The 18,564-nt window shown below is 47.5% G+C and overlaps 1 protein-coding gene across 1 annotated transcript in view; it reads left to right on the forward strand.

The window, feature by feature from the left end:
- CSMD2 (CUB and Sushi multiple domains 2) overlaps positions 1-18,564 on the forward strand; it is a 571,607-nt gene that overhangs the window by 92,518 nt on the left and 460,525 nt on the right. The window contains exon 3 of the mRNA XM_087858682.1: positions 12,141-12,253. Within this exon, the coding sequence (XP_087714808.1) occupies positions 12,141-12,253 (113 nt within the window). The remainder of the gene's footprint in view (positions 1-12,140; positions 12,254-18,564) is intronic.

An 18,564-nucleotide genomic window follows, 5' to 3' on the forward strand; every position in this document is an offset into this window, starting at 1 on the left:
GGGGGCCATTATGGTAGAAGTGAGCAAGAAGGGGGAGACTATTTGGCGATAGAAAGAGAGGGAATGGGAGTGGGTGATGACGGCAGAGGTTTGCCCAGGGTCTTTGGGTCATTATGAAGCCTTGGGCTTTATCCCAAATCAAGCGGGACATCTTTAAAAGAGTCGTAAGCACAGAAGTGACATAATCTGACTTAAAGTGATCCTGCTGGTTGCTGTGTTGAGAATGGTCTGGAGGGGGCAGGAGGGACGTGGGGCGACCCGGTGGAGGTTGTTGCAATCACCAAGGCAGGGGATGGAGGTGGGATGAACCAGGATGGTAGTAATGAAGGGGATGAGATGTGGCTGAATTTCTGGATAAAGCAATGGAAGTTTCTACTTTTGAGGGTGAACCTTTTGAGGACCAGGTCTGTGTCTTATACATTTCTATCCTCAGAACTAAACATAGGACATGCTGTTTAATAGGGCACACAATATTTGTTGAATGAATGATTAATGAGCAGTAATTTTTAAATGTTAATAGGAGTAAGTCAGTCTCTGGTCTCTTTTTGGAACCTGTCAGATCATAGGGCAAATCCTGGGTAATAGTCACCTAGATTTTCTAAGCTTTTGTCATAAAGAAGGCTGCTCATGGGTGTGCTGGATCAAGAAGGGTGGGGCATGCTGGCTTCGACAGTGTTTGTCTATTTTTCTTGCTGCAGGACTTCTCAGAGACTTGAATACACTCATGCATAGGTTCCCAATGCCATTAAGTGCTTCAGTTATTTTTCCATGGGTAAAATGGGTGCTCCATGGGTAAAAGAAATACCTATCAGCTCTACTTATTAAATAGTTAGGTCCCAATGGCTAAGTATTTATACCTTAACAATTTTATAACCGTTTGAAAAACTAATAAATGTAAATTGAAAGAAAAAAAATCTTATTTTTATTTCATCCTTAAATAACCACCATCGCTTACTAATGGAATGTGTGTACTTGTTGGGCTGTGCACAGCTTCTCAAACCTTGGAATCAAATTGGACACCGCCACCCTCCTATCCTGTTCCACACTGATTTTCACACAACGCCTGCCGTATATCACACCAACCACCAAACACCCAGCTTTGCAAAGATATGATGTCATCTAATGGAATGTAGCTTCATGTTGAAACTGTGAACTGCCTCGAGCTAATACTTTGTGTGGCCAACAGATACTGAGTGTCACAGATTCCTTTGAAAATTTAAAATATTCCACACCACGCTTACAAATTCCCTGCCGCACCCTAGCGTGCCATGGCACACGGTTTGAGAACTACGGTGCTACTTTATGTAGCGCTTCCCAGAATTATCTGCAGCTTTTCTCCAGCAGATCTGCTCACATAACACTGGATGCAGCGTGGAGAGAGACTATCCAAGACTCCTTCCTGCAGAATCAGAAGCTGCAGGTCTCTGGGAAATACTCCCGGGGATTGACAGAGGGAGCCTGGTTAACATTTGCATTCTGAGCATACAGTGCTGCTTCCTTATTTTTAGCTGTCAGCAGGTGGGCCTGCTCTGACTCCAGACCTTGCTTCTAAAGCCTGCGTGCATCCCAGACAGCGTATCTGGAGGTTTGGAGGCCTAGCATTGCTCCCACCCAGCCATACTTAGGGCAGGTATGCTGGCCTCCCCAAAATGTTTGTACGTGTGCAGCCAAGGACAGACGTTTGTAAAGCCAGTGGATGTTTTCTGGATAGACTGAGACATTTTAGAGAAGATCTTTTGGACGTCAGCTGGGATTTTTCAGCAGGTATCTGGCTAATGCCAGGTCGGCCTCAGAAATAGGGGCTTCATTCCAAGGATCCCCAATCTTGGGACAGCACAAGACCCATCTCTACAGACTTCTGGTTAATGTGGGTTTCAGGGCTTCGGAGACCAGGAGTGTCAGTGGTCTCATGACTGATGCAGCAGTAGCATGAGCTCTGTGACCTGACTTCTCTGGGCACCCCATTTCCCCAGAGAGTGCCCCCCAGCACCCGAGCCCACAGGGTGCTCTAAGAAAAAAAGAGCTTATGACACAGACACTTCAAAGCACAGAAAGCCCGTTTTTTGCAAGTTTCCCAGTTTTAGAAGCTCTCGATGCAATGCAAATGGGAATCACCAGAGAGAACGTGTGTCTGTAGGGGTGTATGTGTGTGTCTGTGTATTGTGTGTGATTATGACTAATGTCCATCAATTACCTGCAAATGACTAGACAGTGCCTGTAATGATAGTTCTGTTTTTAGCTTAATGGTTTATGTATCTAACTAGTGGCTGCTGTCTGGAGTAAGGCTGCTGGCAAATCAAAACACTATTTGCCAAGCCTGTCAGTGTGACAAATGTTGCTTGCATTTACTCTTTTATTCCCAAGGTCAATTGACATGTCTTTTTTTATATTACTGTTTGATGTACTAAGAGCCTTAAATGAGAGCCATCCAATAAAGGCCCAATTTGCTATATTACTGTTTATTCCTGGATAATTCTCTATTAGTTGGGCTCTTGAAGATTTCAGGGAAGTGACATGCATGGATCATCCTCAGAAATAGGGATTTATTGCCAGGATTCCTGAGTCTTGGGACCGCAATCTCCTCAGCCTTTTGGTCACCATGGGCTTCAGGGCTTTTTTTTTTTTTTTTTTTTTTTTTAAGATTTTATTTATTTATTCGGCAGAGAGAGAGACAGCCAGCGAGAGAGGGAACACAAGCAGGGGGAGCGGGAGAGGAAGAAGCAGGCTCCTAGCGGAGGAGCCTGATGTGGGGCTCGATCCCAGAACGCCGGGATCACGCCCTGAGCCGAAGGCAGACGCCTAACCGCTGTGCCACCCAGGCGCCCCCTGGGCTTCAGGGCTTCTGAGATGAGGAACATCGGCAGCCTCCTGGCCGTTGTCGCAACAGCATGAACCTTGTGACCTGCCTTCTCTGGGCATCTAACTTCCTAGAGGGTGTCCCGCAGAACCCCGCCCGTACGCTCTAAGAATAAAAGGGTCTCTGGTCAAATGGGTTGGGAGCTCTTGGCATCATCTATCCCCACCTTGCGAGTTTGCTATTCACTTATTAAATGCTTCCACAAGCACTTTATTTTTGTTTGTTGTCTGAAAACTCCTTGCCTAATGTTGTTTAACCCGGCCTCCTCCAGCTCTGTTCAGCTGACAGACACCCTAGAGTACCCTTTGAAGAACAGTCTGGTATTCTTACTTTGCAGGCAGATGTGGTTGTGGTCACTTGTTGCTCTGTGCTGGGGGTCCCCACGACCACCCTCAGCTTCCATGATGTGCTCGGAGGACTCCCAGGATACAACCTATAGCTGTCCTCTTGTCCCCCTTTTGGGTATGATCTGTCACGGTGAAGGCGACAGAGCAAAAGGCCCATGGGAAACCGCGCACGGGATGAAGTCTGGGGGAAACGCGGCACAGGCTGCCAGGAGTCCTTTCCCAGTGGGTTAGCACAGAATGTGCTTAATCGCCCCGACAAGAACCTGTGACAACACGTGTGAAATGCTGCCACCAGGGAGACCCACTGGAGACTGAGTGCCCAGACTTTTTCCGGGGAGCTGGTGACATAGGCACAGTCTGCCCGGCACGTACCAAAGTTCCAGGCTCCCAGAGGGAAGGCACGTGTTTCGTGTGAACTGTCGTGTTCATACAGGTAGTTTAGGCCACCTTACCGGTTCTGGGAAAGGTGGGGACCCTCCCGAAATCCATGTTCAGTATCTGCCAAGGGCCAACCTTGTAAACTGGCCTTCAAACAACAATAATCAGGCTTTTTCTGTCTCCTCTCTGATGGTTGAATATTCATTCATTCATTCATTTTGTATTTGCCTTAATCAGCTTGGCTGCTGTAACAAAAGTTCCATAGCCTGGGTGGCTTGTAAACAACAGAGATGTATTTCCCGTAGCTCTGGAGACTGACAGTGCAAGGTCAGAGGGCCCGCACGTGAGGATCTGGTGAGAGCCGTCTTCTGGACCGTAGACCGCCAACTTCTCCTTGTACCCTCACATGGTAGAGAGCAGAGATCCCGTTCAAGTATCCCACGCAAGAGGGCTCCACCCTCACAACCTCATTTAATCCTAATTACCTCCCCAAAGCCCCGCCTCCTAATTATCACACATGGGGGAGATGAGTTTCAACTTAAGAATTTGGGGGGGGGCATTCAGTTTATAACACCATCACATCTGGTGTGTGCTGTTTATCAGTGACGCAGAGAAACAGTTAAATCTGATCCTTGCCTTCAAGAGACTTATCATAAGAAGGAAAGACAGATACATTCCAGGTAATTCAATAGGAAGATCAAGCCATTACTGTTAGAATGAATATTGCAAAGGAAGAAGTACTCTGTCCTCTGAGAACATTGATTAGGGATCCCTCTGCCCTTTCCCAGAGGAGGTAACATTCAAACTGAGACCTGAGAAGCTAGTGGAAGATGAGTAGGTGAGGTGGGTGGCAGCTTGGATGGCTAAGGGGTGGGGGGCAATGCACACAGCCCTAGGGGCAACAGATGCAAAGGCCCTGGGGTGGAAAGAAACACAGCACATTCAAGGAACGGGTACAGGCCAGTGTGGGTGGAGGGGAGAGAGACCTGAGCTGAGGCAGAGAGAAAGGCAGGCCAGGTAATCCAAGGGGCGTCCTGTCTGTGTCATCCCTGGGAGCCCATAGGTCTCTGCTTTTGCTTGAGGCGTGGAGCGCCAGTCACAGCAGTGTTTATGCAGTGTTCTGCCCCGTCCTCAGAAGGCTGCCCTGTGCCCCTTTCTGTTGGGACCCGAGAGTAAACAAACCATCAGTTTCGTTGGCAATCACCTCCGGATCTACTGGCCTCACCACACCTGCGCAGTAATAAAAGCTACATTTTAAGACACTGTGGTAACAAACCTCAAATCTCAGTGGTTTAACTCACCATGTTTATTTCTTGCTCATACTCTGTGTTCCAAAACAGCTGGCAGGGGCTCTGCTCTCTGCTAGGGAGAGTCCCCCAGAGGCCCAGGCTGGCAGGGACCCAGGATCACTGCAGCGGGGGAATTGGGCAAGAGGGGCACAGGCTCTTCACGCCTTCCTCCCAGAAAGAGCGCGCTCCGCCGCCTGCATCTTTGGCAAAGCCAGTGCCGGGGCCAGGCCTGCCCTCGGCCACGGTGGGGAGATGCCCTTCCGCGGTGTGTCCAGGAAGAAAGCAAAGCCAGGGGGCCGTGCCGAAGAACACCAGAGACCTCCTACAGGGACCCATGAGGATGCAAATAGCTTGACTGGTCTGGGAGGTCAAGGACGCATCTTTTGGAAACACTGTAATGTTGAGACATTAGTGATGAGATTTGAACGATGAGAGGGAGTTGATTAGCCCAGTAGGTGGAGGGGACGTGAGAAAGTGCTCTGAAAAAGTAATAGCATGTGCAAAGACCCCGAGGAGAGGCGGGTCGTGTATTGAAGGACCCGAAGCCAGGAAGAGGGGAGAAAGGGAAGGGAAGAACATTCTACCATCGACAGTGTTTGGAGTGCAGACTCATGGGAAGCCTACATTTTAATTATCATTTTCAAATTCTCCACGGAAAATGCACCCCTTCTTGCCTGCACTCTGGGCTGACCACCGCCCCTGCCCTTGACCAAGGAAGACTGGAGGGGCCGGAGCCAGGTGGGATACAGGGCAGAGAATCTGGCAGGGGCTGAGTCTTCCTGGCTCTGTGGAAGTCACTAGGGATCCTGGCCTTAATCTAGAGAATGGTGGGAAGCCATTGGTGGATTCTGCACTGGGGCAGTGAGAAGTTTGGGGTCTTGGACATCACCAGTGTCCAAGAGCCTGGGTGACTTTGGGCATGGAGGCAGAAGCAAAGAGAAGGTTCTTGAGGAGCGGGAAAGACAGGGAGGCTTGAGAAAGCAGAAGAGGAGCATTTACTTACATCTGTGGCCATGCCACCTGATTACAAAGAGCTCTTCTCTGCATGTTTTAGAGTTCATGGGGGAGGGAGCCAACAGCAGTGGGGGCTCTTGCCGGTCTGGCCATCATCTTAGCCCATGCCTCTGATAAGTCTGGAATCCACTCTTGAAGGATGCCTCACTCCTTTCAATATGGTATTTAGACTTGCCAGATGAACGGTGGGAACGTCTGAAAGTTTTGTTTGCCTATCCTGACACTCTTCCTGACTGTGAGGTCGTCAGCGTGTCTCAGATTTATTCAGCCATCAAGAGTGGGTGAGGGAAGAGCAGGCATGGGGCGGGGGCGGGGGTGGGGGACGGGATGGGAGTGATGGTTCAAGTATCCAGATGGGAGATCCAGGCCTTCACACCCTCTCCAGTGTTAGCACTTTTGAGGAATCCTCCATGTTAGAATTTATCTACCGAGGCTGGGAAAGAAAGAGCGGAATGGTAAATATCTGATTAGAGAAAATGCCTTGTAAGCCACAATTCCATATATTGCAAGCAATAAAACTGTAATTGTTTGTTGACAGTGTGTATTAGCTATGCACGGCTTGTGTCAATATAGTACCAAGAAACTAGGGTCTAGGAATCTTTACCAGCAGCTCAGAAATATTATGAGAGTAGCCTCAGTGAAGTGTGAGAGTCCTACATGAAGCTGTATGTTGTTGAAGGAAGAGTCTCCCCAGACTGTCTGGGAAGGGCACCCAAGGGCATAATTCTGGTGGACGAGGGTGAGAGGCAAGTTGCACCTGCTGTGACTTGGGCCCATTCGGAGGTGGAGACACCTAGGGCCAGTTGGGATGGGGCCTGGAGATCAGATGCAGATAGAGGTCAGGCCCCTGTGAGGACAATTTGATATTTTAATGCCAGGGTCCACTGGGGACAGCAATCTGTCATCGGCAGACATGAATATCTGGGTGTGGGGAAAGGGTATCCGGTGCATGGGCATGTCGGAAGGAAGCCCAGGGACAGGTGAGCAGTTGGCATTGGGGCTAGAGTATGGTTCTGGTGGGCAGTCCTTTTCCAGCAGGGACCCAGCCATGCTGCAGGTGTGTGTGTAGTGGGGGGCGGGGTGCAATGCAGGAGCTGGAATGTACAAGAGGCAGCTGAAGAGAGGAGCCTGGCGAAGACCAAGTAGGAGCTCAAGGTTGAATCTAGGTAGACCGAGTTTAGGTCAGAACTAACGGAGGACTCAGGTGCTGTCCGAAAGAAGCATAGTGGGAGCCGCAAGTATAATTTTTAAAAACTTTAAATTTAGAAGTCATTATAGATTCATAGAAAGTTAAATGGCTAGTACAGAGGTCCCATGTGGCCTTCCCAGTTCCCCCCAATGGGCACGTCTAATGTAACGATAGTAAAATATCAAAACCAGGAGACTGACATTGGCACAGGGCATATGTATACGACTTTGTCACATGTGTGTATTTATGTCACCACCACTGCAGTCGGGATACAGACCTGGTCCATCGCTGCAAAGATCTCCCTCTGCTCCTCCCTGATAGTCACCCCACTTCCCTTCCTCTCCCCATTCCTTACCTGGGCACCCACAAATCTGTTTTCCATCTCTTTTTTAAAAAGATTTTATTTATTTATTTGAGAGAGAGAGAGAGAGAGAAAGATATCACAAGCAGGGGGGAGGGTAGAGGGAGAGGCAGACTCCCCACTGAGCAGGGAGCCCGATGCAGGGACTCCATCCCAGGACCCTGGGATCATGAACCGAGCCGAAGGCAGACCCTTAACCGACAGCCACCCAGGCTCCCTGTTTTCGATCTCTTTAATGTCATTCCAAAAACCTGATATAATGGAATTAACTGGTATGTCTTTTTTTTTTTTTTTTTTTTTTTTTAGAGAAAGTGTGCATATGCATACACATGAGTGGTGGGGAGAGGGCAAAGGGAGAGGGAGAGAGAGGGAAAATCTTAAGCAGTCTCCATGCTTAGGGTGGAGCCTGGCACGGGGCTCGATCTCACGACACTGAGATCATGACCTGAGCCAAAACCAAGAGTCAAACACTCAACCGACTGAGTCACCCAGGAGCCTCTGGTGTGTCCTCTTCTGAGATGAGCTTTTTTTTTTTTTTTCACTCAGCATATTATGCCCTTGAGATCCATCCAAACTGTTGTGCGTATGAACAGCCCATTCCTTTTTACTGCGGAGAAGTATTCCACGGTGCCGAGGTGCTGGGGCGCGTGGAACGGTGTTCGCCGTTCACCTGTGCAGGACATTTGGGTCATTTCCAGTTGTTGATTATTACCAACGAAGGAAAGGTATGAACGATCGTGTACAGGTTTTTGTGAGGACACGAGTTTTCGTGTCTCTGGGATGAATGCCCAGGAGTGGGGTCGCTGAATTGTATGATTAGTGTATGTGTAGACTTTTTTTTTTTTTAAGAAGTGGCCTGTTTCCAGAGTGTCTGTCCCATTTGACATCCTACCAGCAGTGTCTGCAAGACCCACTTGCTCTGCAGCACGGTCAGCGTTTGGTGCTGTTACGATTTTTACTTTATCTGTTCTAATGGTATGTCATAGTAAGGGGCTCATCTTACCACGTGGCCTCACTTTGCGCTTCCCCGATGGCCAGTGATGTGGAACATTTCTAATACACTTGTTTGCCATTCTTACATCTCCTTTAGTAAGGTGTGTCTCTGTGTCTTTTGCTGACTTTGTAATTGGCTTATTGGGTCCTTGACTCATTGTCAGTCCTCAGGGAAAAGCATTCAGGCTTTCACCATTAAGGGTGAGGTTAGCTGCAGAATTTTTGTAGACGTCCTTTATCGAGTTCAGGAAATTTCCTTCCATCCTTCGTTTTCTGAAAGTGTTTTTGTTTTTGTTTTTTTCCGTCACGAATGAGTGTTGAATTTTGTCAGGTGCTTTTTCTACATCAGTTTATATGTGTGATTTTCTGTTTTTGGCCTCGTAATGTGGTGAATTACAATGATTGATTTTAAAATACTGAACTAGCCTTGCATCCTTGGGATAAACCCCTCTTGGTTGTGGCATATATTTTATTATATTGCTGAATTCTCTTCGCTAATAATTTTTAAAGATTTTTGTGCTTATATTCATGTGGGCTATGGTCTTTAGTTCTCTTGATTTGGACTGTCTTCGGTTTTGGTATCAGGGTAATACTGATCTCATAAATGAGTTTGGAAGTGTTCCTTCTTGTCTCTATTTTTTTGGAAGAGATTGTGTAGAGTTGGTGTTAATTCTCCTTTATATACTTGGTAGAATTCTCCAGTGAAACCATCTGGGCTGGTGTATATCTTTTTTGGGATTTTTAAAATTACTAGTTCAATTTCCTTAATAGTGATAAGGCTTTTCAAATGATCTGCTTCATACTGGGGAGCTTACAGCATGTGCGCTTTTCAAGGAACAGGCCCATTTCATCTCGTTTGTTAAGTGCATGTGTATGGTCTGTCGTATTTCCTTATCATCTTTTTGATAGCTGCAGGATCTGTTTTCTGTAACCTTTGCCAAGTCTGGATAGCTGCCAGCGGGAGAGGTGAAAATGAGTCTTGTGCATTTAGTTTCCGTATTTTTTTATATTAAGTAGGTGGATCATTTTTCTGTTTTTGTTTGTGTCCTTTGCCCTTTCCCTTTTTACTTGTTTATCTTTTTCGTAATTTGTAAATGTTCTTTATAGATTACGAACACCCTCTTCTTGTCATATATATTATAATCCTCCCAGTTTGTATTTTTCCTCCTTTTTTTTTTTGGCAGTTTCTTTTGCTTTGCTGCATGCTTTTAATTTTCACATAATTAAATCAATCAATATTTTCCTCTAATGCCTCTGGGATTTCATGCTGTCTCCATCAGTAATCAATTGCAAGAGATAGAACCCAAATCAAACTAGCTTGAGGGGAAAAAAAAAAAAGGAAGGAAAGAAGGGAGGAAGGGAGGGAGGGAGGAAAGGAGGGAGGGCGGAAGGGAGGGAGGGAAGGAGGGATGGATGGATGGGGGATGGATGGATGGACGGAAAGTAGGAAGGAAAGAAGGAAGCAAGCAAGCAGAGAAAGAATGTTGGCTTATGTCATTGGGTACTGCAGAGGTCAATGTCTCTGTGCGGCTGGATTGAGGATCTAACAATGTATCGCCAGGGTTCTGTCTGTCTTCTCTCACTTTCAGCTTTCTCTGTATCATGTAGGATATCATTCTGTAAAGCAGCTACGCTCTGGGCAATGATAAAAAGGCTACTGGCAGTCCCAAGCTTAAATCCTAACGATTTAGAATCCAAAACTGAAAGGCTCTTGGAATCTGTATGTCATATCCCATGGAAGGACTCAGGATGACCCTGCTTGGGTTAGGTGCCCTGCTTCTCCTCCGTGCCTTGAACCGGTCCATAAAGATGAGGGATATGCCATGATTGGTCTTTTGCTCAGTTCTGTAGCAGGTGAGCAGGCGAGGTGCCCCATGCAGCAACAGTTCCCCGGAAGAATGATGGTAGAAGGTAGGAGCCAAAGGAGTCCTTTAAATATGTTACTCTTAGAAAGACCTTCCCCAGCATAAGATGATTAAAAAAACAAAAAAATAGGTTGTTTTTTCCTACTACGTATGGTTTCGCTATTTTAATCTAAATTTTTTTTTTAAGATTTTATTTATTTATGTGACAGAGAGAGACAGCCAGCGAGAGAGGGAACACAAGCAGGGGGAGTGGGAGAGGAAGAAGCAGGCTCACAGCGGAGGAGCCCAACGTGGGACTCGATCCCCGAACGCTGGGATCACGCCCTGAGCCGAAGGCAGACGCTTAACCGCTGTGCCACACAGGTGCCCCAACATCTAAATTTTTGACTCACGTGAGAAAGTGAGGGAGACAGAGACAGAAGGTCAGGGGCAGGGAGAGGAAAGATTACAGGGTGATGTAGGCATCTTTTACTGGAGGCTTCTTATACAAGAGCCTTATTCAAGAGGACACGACCTTGAAACTTGGTCACCCGTTTCACAGCTGTACCACTTTCCTTCTCTGTCCCTTGAGTTCATTTTGAGTTCACACAAATCCTATAAGATGAGGGTGGTGGGAAGGGCAGGGGCTTCATCTAGCACAGGGCTTTTCAAGGTGGGCATTAACACATATCTGATTCAACGTATCTGAACCCAGGGTTCATGACTCCAGGGGACATCTGGGCACCCAGATATTATACGAAAATGGGAGGGATAGAGCGGGATCCAGGAGCACCACAGGTATCCCAAACTACTTGAACATGAGGGTAAAGGTAAACCTTGAGTTCCCTCCTAGAGCCCTGCCGGGGGCACAGGGAGGCAGGGTGAGCCTTGGGGAGGAGATAAAGGACAGAGGCAGACTGGGGGCTGGCCCCCCTTACTGCCCCCTGTGTGCGTACCGGGGTCACCTGTGGGCGACCCAACCGCGGACACCTGCTCTCCTAAAATATGTTCCCAAGTGTTAAGTGAAAGCTTCTTTATTTTATCTTTTTAACATTAGAAGAATCTTTTATAAATGATTCTCTTGTGCTGCAAATGAATTATCTCAGGTTCAATAATTCTTTCCGTTTCACCTCTGTTTCTTTTTCTTCACTGAACTCACAGGAAAAAAAAATTAAGTATTTTAATTTTAAAAACATGTACAGTATGATCCTACTTGTATGAAATTATTTCATTGATGATGATCCTATCCATTGATCCCTCCATCTCTTTGTATGCCAACTGTCAAGAACAGTTATTTCTAGATTGCAATGGGTTTTTTTTATTTTTTGCTTTCATCTTTTAAAAATAATAAGCACTTATCATTTCTATAAAAACAGTAGACTATTTTAAAGAATAAAAGAATAAATGATGAGAAGCACCCACCTCCCGCTGCTTACAGTTGGGTATATTTTCCTCAGTATCCAAGTAAATGTTGTCTGTTGGCAATTATTAGTTTTCAGTTTGTGGTGATGTCACCCAGAGCCGCAGAGGACCTCGGCCAGAAAGGGGAGAGATGGGAGAAAACACCCGAAGAGGAGAAAAGAGAAGAGACATAAATGAGGCAGTCCTCCGGGTCGGGGGATGGCCTGTGGCTTCAGGGGAGTGACCTCCACGTGCCTGTGACAGAAGACTGCTGTTTGTCACCACCTCTGCTCTGTCACCTCTTTGTCCTTGGACACCTTGCATATGTCCGGTGTTAGGCTGCTTTCCTATCCCTCCGCATGCCAAAAATCAGCATTGTGCATCCAGCAGGCGCTCAATAAATGCTTCACGGATGCTCATTTCCCAAGGGGGTCATTCTCCCTAAATGGCACCTCTTTGTCTTTCAGGCTCACCGGCTTTCAGCTGCCAGCCACCATCGTCAGCGCCGCCACCACCCTCTCTCTGCGTCTCATCAGCGACTACGCGGTCAGCGCGCAGGGCTTTCACGCCAGCTATGAAGGTAGGTGCCTCCCGGCCGGGCCCCAGGACCCTGGCGTGTGAGCTCAGAATGGCGGTGGGCAGGGTGGTGCTGCTGTCAGCTGCAGGGGAGGGGTGTTTCAGATTCAGAGCTTCCTCCTGTCCTAACAAGGCTGCCTGCTAACCAGTAACTCGGTTACCTAAATTGTCGGTGCTGAGTTCCCAGGAAACGGAAAATTGAAATCAGAGCTTAGCGGCAGTCATTTATCCTGAGGGCCTGGTGACATCCTACTTCTATCCCCTTAATGTGTTTGGTTGTGTTTTTATTTTTTTTAATTCTGTTTTCTATTGGGCTTAATTATATAAGGTATCTCTGCTTGGTTTGGGAAATAAGAGAGATAGAAAGCCTAAGTAAAAGAAATACAATAAGTAGCTGGAAAAGCACTTCCGCCCAATCCAGTGACTGCAAAGAGTCAGCGTTAGATCGTTCAGAGAAGAACAATCCGTTTTTCCTTAATAGCACAGATTAGGGTTTCTTGGTTTGAGTTATGCAAATAATTTCCACTTCTCTCAGCTTGTTTAAATACGGTGTTGGCATTCAAATTAACACTAATATCTTCAGATTATACACTATTATTATTATTAACTTTATTATATTAGTTCAGAAGGTGGTACTTCTAGATCTCTGTCATTTCCCTGGGAAATTTACATCTCATTAATAGGTAATTTTGCTGCTCTTGGCTAAGACCCACACTGCTGTTTTGTGTTGAGATCATTAATAGGCATATTTTAAGACCGTTAATGATAATTAATAACAGTAATGACATAACACCCTAGTAAAGCATGCCAGTTATTTGAAAGCTTTCTTACCTCCAAGAACTTAAAGAATAAGTGATGCTTTTTTGAAGGGAGCTCTAGCAATACAGAAACAAATACCGCCTTCGTCCTGGCTAGGAATATACCACGGAGAGAGGGCAAGTCCTACTTCTTTGGCAAAATCCACCCCTGGTGGTCGGGCTGTGGAGGACAGAGTTTGATGCTTTAACCTGCACATTTGAGGACTCCGGAGAAAGGTCTCAGTTTGTTTGTTTTTTTAAGATTTTATTTATTTATTCGACAGAGATAGAGACAGCCAGCGAGAGAGGGAACACAAGCAGGGGGAGTGGGAGAGGAAGAAGCAGGCTCATAGTGGAGGAGCCTGATGTGGGGCTTGATCCCAGGACTCTGGGATCACACCCTGAGCCGAAGGCAGACGCTTAACGACTGAGCCACCCAAGCGCCCCTCAGTTATTTTTAACTAAAGGTTCCTGAGAAGGCTCCAGAGAAGATTCTGCATGCCTTTCACTGATAGTTTCTGACATAATTCCAGATCCCTTTAACTGAGGGCTCCTGACATAACCAGAGTCACCTTTATCTGTGGGCTCCTGACAAAGACTTAACGGTCTCTAATGGTCTCTTGAGGTAGCCCAGTTTCTTTAGAAAAAAATCATCTGTTCCTGCCAATATCCAGTCTGTGATCTTGGTCATTCAAGCTACATCTTCACCCCAAACCTTTGTCCCTGAACCCAAAGTCATTCTCTCCAAGTTTGAGTTGCAACGTCCTTACCAAGGGAGGCCTCTTCAGAAATCCCTTCACATCATCTCTGGTCACGAGTTCCTTCTGCAACGTGTTGGCCTTGGGGAGGTGAGATGTGTTGGGGGATGGTGGTGGGAACAAGTCAGGGAAACCACAGCTGGGGCCTGCAGAGGTGCTGGGAGGGGCTGACACAAGGGGCCCTGGCTGGACCCTCACGATGTCCTCAATCCGCCATCCTTTTAGATATTTGTCTGAGGCCTGGACTTTCATGAGGCTTTAGGAATAAAGTGTCTTCTTGATCCCTGCCCACATTGCCCCCTCTGGGAAACAATGCCAAGCACTTTCCCACCAGGCAGAGCAGATCTGAGGTTATATTCACTGATACCTTTTCAATCAGAGGTTGTATGTAGCCTGGGATGCATGGGCGGGGCTTACAGTTGGACTTCAAAGGTCTACACGCCCCTTGAAATTGGGGGCAAATTTGTGATATTTAAAAAAAATTTTTTTTTTGAAAGAGGGGGAAAAGTGCTAGTGGGGGTGTGGGGGGAGGGGCAGAGGGAGAGGGAGAGGGAGAATCTCAAGCAGGCTCCATGCCCAGTGCGGAGCCTGACACAGGGCTCGATCCCATAACCCTAAGCTCATGACCTGAGACGAAATCAAGAGTGAGATACTTAACTGACTGAGTGCCATCTGAATGTATATGGATGTGTGTGTGTGTGTGTGTGTTTTCTTTTTTTAAGGAAGGGTCTAGAATAGAGATCAACAAATTACGGCCCCCTGGCTAAATCCAGTCCATGCTTGTTTTTGTAAATAAAATTTTATTAGAATGCAGCTAAGCCCATTCGTTGCTCTGTTGTCTATGACTGTTGGCATGTGCTCCAGCTTGAGAGTCAAGCTACTGCCACAGAGACCGCGTGACCTGCAAAATCTAGAATCTTTACTCTCTGGTCCTTGACAGAAAAAGCCTGTTGACCCTTTGTCTACAGCTGTGTGCTATCCAGCGCGGGTGCCGTTAGCCACATGGAAATAGTCATATTTACGTTACTCAAAATTACGTAACATTTAAAATTCAGTTTCTCAGTCACACTGGCTTCCTATCGCATGCTCAGGAGCCATATGTGGCCATTATGTTGGACATCACAGGTAGAGAGCATTTCCGTCATCGCAGGGGATGCTACTGGGCAGAACTGAGCCAGAACTTCCATCAGCTTCACAAAGGGTCTGTGATTCAAAAGAGGTGGTAAAGTAGTACGGTAGAGTAGAGGCTGACGGGTCCCTCCTTCCACCTGCCTGGCACAGAGGAGACAGCCCAGCTGCGAGAAGTTCCGTGTTCTGCTGCAGGACCAGTGGGCCAGAGGAGGGGCCTGCCCACGTGTCATTGGTGGTAGAAGGAGAAAGCCTTGCGGACAAGATCCAGGCAAACCCTGGACCCGTGCAAACAGGTTGCTGTAGCCGAGTCCTCACGCAGTCCCCTGTGCAGGGTTTCTGCCAGCTCCGGTCTGTGTGGCTGCTGTCTTTGTGCGGACCGGCAGAATGGCTCAGGGATGGGTGTGCTGACAACGGAGCCGAGGACGGAGAAGCCAAGGGTAGGGCTCTCACCAAACCCCATTGATCTGGCCTGGGACTGGACCATGGGCAACCTGCGCATCCTGAGAAGTATGAATTGCACTGATTTCTAGAACACCCCAAGTGCAGGGGCGGGGGCGGGGGAGGGGGCCGGTGATGGGGTGGGTGGGAGGATGGGAGGAACCAGTATTGGCAGCCGCTGCTGGGAATAAACCACGTGCTACCTGCTTTCACGGTGGTGGCCTGGGCCTGTCTGTCACTGGGCTTATCAACAAGACGCCAAATAATCCCATCTTTGCGGATTTACTGATAAACACTAGCTTCTTAGACCTGTAACTGACTAACTGACCTTGGGCAGAATGTTCGGAACTACCTGCGCCTCCTGGGAGGGGAGGGGGGGATCCAGTAGTCGGAACGACTCTGGAGGTTCGGCTCTCTGAGAAAGAGGTCAGCTCCATTGCGGAGCGCCCCTTAGACAGTTGTGCTGTCAGTCGTAGACAGACAGGGTCCAGAGGAGGAGCCCCCCCACCCCAGGCCGGGCTGCCCCCAGCCACGGCGGCCCCACTGCATTCTCTAGTCAGGACAGTGCCGCCTCCCTTTAGAAAACATCTGGGTCCTGCTCTGGGCAGCTCCCCTTGGCCGACGTCCCTGAGAGCCTGCTATCAAAGCGAGTTTGTCTCCTCCACTGCCTCGGGAGAGTGAAACGTGCAGATAAGGGGCTGAGCTGCTGTGGGGACTTGGGAGAAACGTGAAGTCAGGTGAAGAGTGTCAGCCCACGGCAGCTGGCGCTTCAAGGATCTGGGAAAGATCAAAAAGGCCAATCGTCTAACCCTGAGAAGACAGGAGAGGCTTGATTTGTAATCCCCGGGGACAAGAGCGTGGGCTGCAGCCTTGGACCAGAGGGAAGGGGATCAACTCGTAGTAAGCACTGACTGTATGCCAGGCACTTTACATACATTATCGCACTTAATCCCCACGGCGGCCGTGGGCAGACGTGGCTATCTCCATCTTACAGATGTACGAGCTGCACACGCCTTGAGAGTTTTGCAGCTTAAGGCTACTTGATGGCCAGGAGTTTTTCCGTGGCTTCTCTGACACTAAAGACTGTGCTCCCTGCGACATTCCTGGAGTAGGGCAGGGATGGGTGACTCCATTTCATGGGCCCGTAAACTAGAGCTAAGTCAGAGGCAGGGGAGGACACAGGAAGCCTGGCTCAGCTTCAGCACCCCTCCCGGCTGGCGTGGGTCACCCCGGCGAGGCAACAGATGTGTCCGGAACCTCTCAGCTAGGGTTGCCAGATAAACCACAGGGTGCCCAGTTAATTGGAGTTTTAAATTATTCAAATAAAAAATTTGAATTTTTAAGGTATAAGGCTATCCCAAATAGTCCATGGGATATACTTATACTAAAAACTTGTCCATGGTCCATCTGAAATCCCAATTTAACAGAGTGTCCTGTGTATGCATTTGCTGGCTCTGGTCACCCTGTTCTCAGCACTGAGTCCCCAGGAGTGCTCACCCGCTTCACTCCCCGCCCCCCCCTCCTGATTTCCAGATCTGCCCCTGCCCTGCTCTGCCCAGCTAGGGCTGCCCAACCACTGCAGAGGGTCCAGCCTCACCTCTGCCACCCCGGTGAGTGTACATTTAGACAGCGCTCCGCACCTGCACAGGAACGTAGGTCCACGTACATGTGGAGTTGTGTCCTATGTTCAGTTCTAGAATCTGGTTAATGAGGACGGCGTTTTTCCATGTTAATAAAAGTAGCCCTGCTTTGTTTGTCCTTCCGAATGAATATCAGCGAGGGAGCCATTGTGGTTTGCATATATCACAATTATTTAACCAGTAGTCTTCTGTGGACACTTAGGTGAAGAACATTCTTGTACATACAACTTAAACCCTCATCTAATTATCTCCTTAGAATAAATTCTTGGAAGTGCAGTTGCTGGGTCAAAGAGTGGGTAGATTTTACATTTAATGCATAATTCCACAGTGTTCTTGGAAAGGTTAGGCTGATACACACCTCCACCAACAGCTCATGAGGGCCTAGCCCTCTGCCCCCTACTTTACCTACATTGCATGTTAGTGAGTTTTAAATCTGTTTTGTTGATTAAAATGGATAATAAATGAACTCTCGTTGGTTGTTATAATTTCCATCTCTTTGATGACAGGGAAGGTTGAGCACCTGTCTTCACTTAACTGGCCTTTTGTAGGTCATTTTGTAAATTGCCTGTCCCCTCCTCCGCCCATTTTTCTTTTGAGATGTTAGTATTTTTTCTTATCTCTTTTTTGGTAAGTGGTTTTTGCATATGAAAGATATTGAAGTTATGGGCTTCCTTTTGGTGTGTGGGAGTTCTAATTTTTATGCCACCGATTTTAAATGAAAAAATTTACTGTGATTATCCACCTTTGGTGTCATGTTTGGAAAGGCCGTTTCCATGCCATGATCAGATAAGTATTCATTTAAAGGTTCATCTTATTCTTGGAGTTTTGTTTTTACGTTTCACTTTTAAATCGCATTGGAATTCGGGTGTGTTTGTCTTGGCTTCAGTGGCTGTTTCTGTCTGTGGCCCTCCGATGCTCTGTCCTGCCTTCTCCCTCTCTGAGTGTGTGGCAGTCCCTTACTTCTCAGTTTGTCCCCAGTGTGACGCTCCCTGATGTTTCAATCTCGTCTTTGGGCATAATTTCTCCCAGCCTCGCTGCCGGGCTTCTCGCCTTCTCCACACACAATCTGAAGGACTATGGGCTTGTTTCTGTCTATTCCAGGCTGACCAGCATGTAGACAGGAGTTATTATAAGCAGATCAGAAATGTCCATTAGATGAGAGACCCTGCACGTTTTAAATGCCCGATGCTCGTTGCACCTTTGCATTTTCGGACCATTAATCCAGAGTTGTCCATCTGACACTTTCGTGAAGGAGAGCCCATCCCCGAGTGCTGGGTCTCAGTCCATCAGATCTATTTCATCACCCAGATCTGAAAACAGGTATTTCTGCTCGGCTAACTCTGTCATCTTGGGATCTCACTATCAAAATATTGGAGGCTTCCTTAAAAATCAGGCCTGTTCGATTTCACTTAGTATCTCCACAGACTATAGAAGGATGAGGAACCCTTATTCTTGCAAATTCCCTGGTAACTGTTAAGGGGAGAGGTGGCATTGTACAATGATTAAGACCCCGGGGTCCTGAGTTTACGCACATCTGAAATCAAAGCCCAT

Source organism: Ursus americanus, chromosome 33 (assembly GCF_024610735.1).
Source record: "Ursus americanus isolate L20-20 chromosome 33, mUrsAme1.1.p, whole genome shotgun sequence".
NCBI lineage: Eukaryota > Metazoa > Chordata > Mammalia > Carnivora > Ursidae > Ursus > Ursus americanus.